Source organism: Atta cephalotes (genome assembly GCF_000143395.1).
Source record: "Atta cephalotes unplaced genomic scaffold scaffold00022, whole genome shotgun sequence".
Classification (NCBI taxonomy): Eukaryota; Metazoa; Arthropoda; class Insecta; order Hymenoptera; family Formicidae; genus Atta; species Atta cephalotes.
In genome coordinates, this window is record NW_012130086.1 from 5,048,227 (window position 1) to 5,055,906 (window position 7,680).

The 7,680-nt window shown below is 35.5% G+C and overlaps 1 protein-coding gene across 1 annotated transcript in view; it reads right to left on the reverse strand.

Moving 5' to 3' along the window:
- Nucleotides 1–1,416: 1,416 nt before the first annotated feature.
- The window catches only part of LOC105619664 (PH-interacting protein), a 10,315-nt gene continuing 4,051 nt past the window's right edge, over nt 1,417–7,680 (reverse strand). The window contains exons 9-22 of the mRNA XM_012201183.1: nt 7,293–7,610; nt 6,771–7,188; nt 6,468–6,693; nt 6,006–6,330; nt 5,614–5,803; nt 5,249–5,494; nt 4,954–5,175; nt 4,437–4,815; nt 3,862–4,270; nt 3,558–3,776; nt 3,303–3,483; nt 3,049–3,217; nt 2,849–2,968; nt 1,417–2,423 (exon numbers count right to left, since the gene is read on the reverse strand). Of these exons, the coding sequence (XP_012056573.1) occupies nt 1,417–2,423; nt 2,849–2,968; nt 3,049–3,217; nt 3,303–3,483; nt 3,558–3,776; nt 3,862–4,270; nt 4,437–4,815; nt 4,954–5,175; nt 5,249–5,494; nt 5,614–5,803; nt 6,006–6,330; nt 6,468–6,693; nt 6,771–7,188; nt 7,293–7,610 (4,429 nt within the window). The remainder of the gene's footprint in view (nt 2,424–2,848; nt 2,969–3,048; nt 3,218–3,302; nt 3,484–3,557; nt 3,777–3,861; nt 4,271–4,436; nt 4,816–4,953; nt 5,176–5,248; nt 5,495–5,613; nt 5,804–6,005; nt 6,331–6,467; nt 6,694–6,770; nt 7,189–7,292; nt 7,611–7,680) is intronic.

The following is a 7,680-nucleotide window of genomic DNA, read 5'->3' on the forward strand; positions in this document are numbered from 1 at the left end:
TACTTAAAAATGCAAATTACAAGTCCGCTGTCTAAGGAGGTAACCATTGTGTATAACAAAGTACATAGAACTTTTTCTCGAGTAATGTAAAAATTCACGTTTAATTGTATTATGATATTACGTTTTTTTCTTGAAAATTTTTCGTAGATAAAATAAATACTAATTCACGGTATTACAAAACATGTTTAGAAATTTGCACATTCTTAATTGTCTCATTGCAGCTCTTTTAAATTACATCAAGAGAAATCTTGAATTGTTTGTTATATCAAAATTTTATTGAATAAAAATCAAAATTATTAAAAATATATAAAGTATAAAAAGGCTTTTAAAGGTTTTTCCTCTTCTCGAATGTTGTATACTTCCAATAAAAATGACGGAACAAATAATTATATAGCCATTTATAGCTATTTTTAATTATAAAGATTTATAGCTATTTATTTAATTTATTCATAAATCGAAATTTTTTTTCTAATTCAATATGTGAAGAAATAAGAGTCCTAATTTGAGCTCAACTCTCAATGAATTACAATGATACTATGAAGAATTATTAAAAAGGATAACTTGATAAATTTCATAAGTGCATTGTTCAACCTTTGTTGCTTTAATGAGACTGAAAACTGTTTTATAAAATAATTTTCACGATTTTCCTTTTTCTAGTCATAACATTAAAATTTCATTTGTCAACTAAACTTTTGAAATCGATGGAAGCAATCGTATAAGCATAAACTTACATTTTTTCGCGAAGACTGTACTGTTTCTACACTTTCAAGATGATTAACAAGATAATCATTATACCTGTACAACAACACGATTATACATAGAATTTTCGATATAATCTTCTTTAGAATAAGTGGAACTTTATATAGATTTACCTATCGTTATTTAATTTGGTTGAACCTGCAAATAAAACGGTAGAGTGATCAAAATATCATGTATTTGTTCACACTGTTTGTACCATAGAGCCAATGCATTGTCCAAATCGACAGGTCAATATAAAAAGAAAAGAACACTTTCTTCAAGCTATTTCATAAAAATAGAAGTACTTAACAGAAGCGTCCGATACGGTTCGCTCTGTGACAATTGTAATATTTTATACAGGTAAACATCTTAATCAAGAGCGTAAGAGAAAAAACTAAATAAAATATCTCGCTCCAATTTCCACTGCGTTATCTCCTAAGACTACATCAGAGTGTCTCTGTCGGAGATTCATGTTGCATCGCAATTCCATACATTATGGAAAATAGCGCCGACGAAGCAAGCGTCGAGACAACCTCAAGATCAAGAAGAACGATTAAAAATTTCTTCTTTGGACAGTTTCTTCGAGTGATAATGATCTGAGTTTTCAATACGCAGCATACACTACAGTCTTTAAAATCCTTATCAATCCTTTAATGTCATTTTTATCTAGAGATGCCGTTAGGGCGATTCTAAAAGATAAGCGCGGGCGCGCGGTGTCATTTTACGTATACGACCTCGACTACTTATACTAATGCCAGGCTCTGGCACGCTCTCATCGCTATCCTCAGCGTATGAGCGACGCTTGATCTTACGCCGGTTTCTCACTGGCATCGTGGTACTGTCGTCGCTATCCTCATTGTAATAAGGACGCTTCCGAGCCGAGGATCGTCTGCTGCTGCCATAATGTTGCCTCGTGTCCTCTGATTCCATAGAACTGCGCGGCTTTCGACGGCTCGAGCGCGACGACGATTTGTATTTTTTGTCAGAATAATCACTGTCCTCCGAGTCTTGACTATTAGTCTTACGTTGTAATTGTGGCTGCTCTTCTTCCTCTTCTTCTTCTTCTTCTTCTTCTTCTTCTTCTTCTTCTGGTTCTTCTTGTTCTTCATCATTGTCATCTTCTTCGCTCTCGCTGTCGCTATTATCGTCTTTCCCATTATTAGTAGTATATTTTTGGACGTTCTGCACATTCTCAGACACTAACTTTCGTGACCTAGTATCTCTTTTGATGATCTTTTCCTCTTCGCTCTCTTCTGAAAATTCCAACGCAAGTTCATCTTCGTTGTCTTCAATCATCTTGCTCTCCGCAACGTACTCCTCATCGTCATCGTCGTCATCATCGTTCGCAACAACGTTCAATTTCACTTTAGATTTGGATTGCTTACCGTTCTTAATATTTTTGCCGCGATTTTTGCGAACCTGCTTGCTACGACCGCCAGGCGTGTAATCGTCTCCAGAATCGGTATCAGCACTAACACTGGGTATCGCTGTTCTCGCTCTAGTTCTTCGGACTGGGGCACTATTACTGCTATCAGTGTCTGTTGTTACTTCAGAGTCACTAATGTCACTATCACTATCCTTCAGCTTTTTCGACACGGTTGATCGGCAGATTCGCAATTTCAGTCTTGGTCTTGACGGCCCAGAATTAGACCGTTTCGTATGACCGTTTGTCATCCGCGATGGTCCTAGAAAGGGAAATAAAGATTAGCAATTATAAAAAAAACTGGTTCAGGCGATCAAAATTATAAAGATAGGCTGCAATCAGTATTGATAAAACAATCTTAATATATCGATTAAAACTTGATTTGAAAATTATGGACTGGTAAGGATATATCATAAAGAATTTGCTAAAGTTTGTGATCTAACATAACATGAATATAGTTAATATAAGTTAATTAACATATCGGTTTTAATTTTTAGTCTTTTTTTTTATCAAAATATAATCCTTTTTTAAATTTAAAATACAAATCGCAAAATAATTTTTTATTGAAAACATTTGAAAATAATCGAAAGTATTACTTAGAAGTAGTCTCAAAATCTGACAAATTCTTTCTGTCATATATGTACAATATGAAAGTGATAATTTGGAAAAGGAGGTACACGCGCGTACCAGGTGCAGATATGTCAAAATCTTTCTTTTTCTGCTCTTTACCCGACTCCTCGTCGTCGTAATCGTCTTCACTGTCTATATCATCTTCATCGCTAAGAGTAGATTTTGATTTGGAAGGTCCTGCACAATAAAATTTGTATTTTATCGCATTACACAAATTAATAATAAATAATAAGTAATAAATAATAAGTAATAAGTACCAGTTCCATTACTTAAATTTGTTTTCTTTTTCTTCTTCTTTTGCTTCTTCTTTCCTTTTGGTTTTGTTTTCTTAGTTTCAGATAGTTTATGTGCTGATTTCCAACTTGTAAGTATCCTACGCATATGCTCCTCAAACATGGCCGAAAGTCTTATTGTCATCGAATATATCTGGATAAATAGAATGAACAACATATTGAATGTTTAAGGAAATGCGGAAATATATGAAGATAAAGTAGATATTATATTAACTTACCTTGGAACGTTTGTTGGTATTATAATTCCTACTGTTCGAAAATATCAATCTCATATCCTTTGCAAATTCCGCTGGCGTCTCATAATTGCCGCCTAATAAATCTTCTTTGACAGTACGCAAGTCCATCGGTGTATCTATTATTTGATGATACTCTGGATGTTCTAATGTGTCTACCGGTTCCCTAAAAAACAATCGGTATCAGTTACATATTCTTTTAGATACAAAAAAGAATGCTTCAATTTCTTCTCGATATACCTAAAAGGTATTGAATCTTCGCACTGCCACAGGGTCTCCAACAAATAGCGACTCGCCAGCTTCCAGTCTTTTGAAATCTCTTGCAAAAGTGAACATTTTCTCTTAGACCTTACTTTACTGGTTGAAGGTCTCTCAACATCTATCTCTTCCGACTCGGAGGAGTGGTATGTATCATTTAACTGATGATACACTGCCGGAACATCCACATCAGTAGTTTCTCTGCGTAAGAAATGTTATTTAAATAACGTACAAGTATATACGAAGATTCTACAAAACAACTTTTGTACAACAGAATATATCTTACTTTATTATACGCAGACACAAGTCAGTGACTATTCTTGCCTTTTTCACTATATGACTGTGTGGTTCGTTGAATTGTTCAGCGTTTGTTGCTAAATATCTAACATCAAATTGTGCCGACGTAACTCTTCTGTAGAAATGATTTTCAAAACGAGCCTTTATAGTCGACAAATCGATTGGATATTCAACAATATAAGCGTAAGTTGGATAAAGACTGAGATCCACTGGTACTACGAATGGTTCTGCAATTGCAAGACTCATTACTTGATCCAAGCCTCGGATAATTCGGCGACATGTCGCTTCTCTGTCACCCATTGGCCATTCCTCCGCGTGAGGTTGATATAGTATCGCTTGTCTTTCTTCCGGTAAGACGGGAACAGCACCACCAATTTCTACGGGGACTCCTAAACGAACAATTAGTGCATACAGCATAATTAGAGAATTTAAGTTCAAATTTCAGCAGAATATCAATCATATCAAAATATACATTATATCAAAATTATCTTTTACGATTGTTTCACTCATTCTTTTAATTAATTTAATGTTAAACAATTGTAATATCGAATTAAATGAACTCACTATCTTCGTCAACAGGTTCAAGATCCCAAGGACTCATTCGTTCATATTCCCCATTATCCCATCTGACGCGGAAGCACATAAATAATGATTCTGAAAACTCTTCATCTAATGGCTCCATTCCAACAATCTGTCCCATCCACCAACCATCATCGATCATACAACGAAATTTATCTCCCTCAGACCAACTTCGCGCTAATGCCATATCGAAGGTTTGACGCAACACGAGGAAATCTAACACATCGGCCATATCGTGGTATTTGATAGTAAAATTCTGTCCACTAAGTCGACCGTCCTCATCCATCAATGCTAATTTCAAACAGCACAAACGAGGCGGTCGTATTTCATACTTAATACCCACTACTTTTACAAACTCTTGTGCCTAGGATATAAAATTTCTGATTAGTATATGATTATTTATATATATATATCTCTCCAGCGTTAAAAATTTCAACTGAAAATATTCTAATCCCATATATAATTAAAAACCTTAAACACCCCTAAAATAAATTAAACATACTCTAATATTTATCTTGGTCCATGGCTCGCACCGCGGACTAAGCTCATAAACCTTTTTATTCCTAATTGCATCTAAATAGAATTTATGACCTTGTCTGAAATATACTATTTCGTCGCCCATCTGCGGGTAATAAGGAGCTTTCCTCGGTATTACTTCGGTAAGCCATTCTGAAGGTCGATAAATTTCAGGAACTTCACGAATACCATTAGCTATTTGTATTCCCTGAAGATGATAGTGTTTATAGAAAATGTTAAATTAAAATAACATAAGAATCGTGACAATCTATAAACAATACTTTTTTCTTAGGACGCCTTCTGCGTCTTCTGTCCGTCTCACTTGGGGGTGTAACAGATCGCTTTTTCACAGGTTTCCGTTTACTGCGTTTGGGAGGCTCCAAATTCAGTCCGTGATCCGCAATCCAATCAGAATATTCAGTACTGGATTCTGTGGTGCTATCGGAGCACATATCCTCCTCGTGAGCGGTGGAATCATTGCTATTGCTACTGGCTGAACTCGCTGATGTGCCAGCGTTATCAAGATTCTATAAAAACGCAAAGTATCCAACGGTTAGTTAAATTACGCGTAGATTCTTCTATTTATCGTTACAATATGGCAAACATAATAAATATTTATCAGTCAAATAAGACTACTATGAAATACCTCATATTCATCGTCATCTTCTTCATCGCGCGTTGCTCTAGTTCTATAACCGTGCCTAGTTCTATTACGCTTGCGATTTAAAAGTTTATTTCCTATATTGCCTTGATTAGTGGCAGTGCTCGAGGTAGGCTGTGGTCGCCGTCGCATTTCCCGCCGCCAGTTATCTAATTCCATATCAGCCATTGCTTGACTTTACAAATAACAAAAAAAATTGTGAATTAATTCAAGAATTAAGTATGTTCTTCTTTAACATTAATATTGATATCATATTCAACATACTAATGTATTACGAATAAAAAAATAAATTCATTTAAAATAGTTTCTTATAAAATTTGTTGCCCTTCTAATGTTATTTATCTTATATTACTTTAAAAAATCCATGTAATATTTACATCATTTTAAACTGAGTCTCTTTTACAGCTGGATTCATGGGACGCGCGAGCATAGGTTTATTCCATGGAGTAGTATTATCTCTTTGCCAATTACCACTGCTTTGCCGAACACCTTCAACATTACCCTCTCTCCTCAAACCAGCTCTACTACCGCGAGGACTTGCTATTTGACGGATTGGTTGTTCCGCGACGTTATTCTCCCTATCATCGCCAGCACCGGCGGCTTCTCCATTGATATTTTGTCTCTGAGCAAGAGCCTCGATCAATCGATCAATGTTCGACCTTGGCTCTTGTTCTGGAAGACCTTCTATAACTTCTTGCATGCCTATTTAATATAGAAATTTTCGTTCTAATTTAATAAATATAATTTTAAATATAATTTTTTTTGTTATTGAAGATTATTAGAACTTTTTAAGAACAGTAATTATTTTACATCATTTTGTATATGAATTGTCATCTTACCGCCGGCACCAACTGCAATATTTGGTACCAATTGCTCGCCTCTACAATTTTCTCTTCCTGGTACTAATCGCTGCAATGCTGGCGGATATGGATTCCCATCTACATCTACCAAAAATGGTGGCGGCATTAAATGCGGCGCCGTTTGTGTTTGCTCATCAAGAACATAATTATTTCCATCTCTTATCAAAGGTCGGTAATCCGTATGGAAAAATAATTCTTTCGGTACCTACAAAACAGTGTAAAAAATTAAAATAACTTGGAAATGCTATGATACAAGATGAAATAATATAAATAGAAACTTACGATTTTTAGTTTCTCTACTCCACATCCAAATCCATACATTAAAAGATGTCCATTAGAATCTGTTGCGGCAAGCTTTGTACCATCAGGAGACCATTTCGCATCAAAAACGGCACAATTTCCCTGCCCTTCGACGAAATTTTGAAAACATACCATTGGTTCTGTATTTAATACGTCCCAAATAATAAGTTGTCCGTCGTGACCAGCACTGAGAATCATTCGAGGATCTATTGGATGCGATTCCAATACGAAAACCTCGTCTTTATGTCCCCGCAAAACCTTCATCAGTTCACCCGACTTTGCACCCCACACTTTCAATGTGTAATCGTTCACTGCCGTTATAACAAATTCATCGCTCACGTCCCAACAAACCATGGTTACTCTCGCTTTTTTGTTCGTATCATCTTCCATTTCTGGTTCTCTGTAAAAAAAAAAGGAGAAAATAAATTATTTTTTATAACACTGTACTAAATGTATAAAATCTTTTAAAATGAAATCTTTATCAGAAATGAAATAAATGCACACCCAGGGAGCTTTGCTGTCATGAGCAGCTGTTTATGTATCCATTGCTGTTGCTCGAAATGCCATACGTTTGCAGTACCATCTTTAGAACCAGAAATGAATTTTAAGCCGCTATGCGCCCATTGAATACTATCAACTGTATCGGAATGCGCCTCGATCTCGAGGACTCTGCGTGGTCCTTCGTCTCCTAACATTGCGTAAACTCTTACATTATGATCTGCGGAGCCAGCTGCCATAAATGCGCCCCCGGGACTGAAGGAGGCACAAATCATTTGTGCTTGACCGGGCCTCATTTTTTCATGGTATTGAATAGGCTTTGTACTATAACAACAATTAGGAACAATATGTTTGTTATATATATATATATATATATATATATATATATATATAT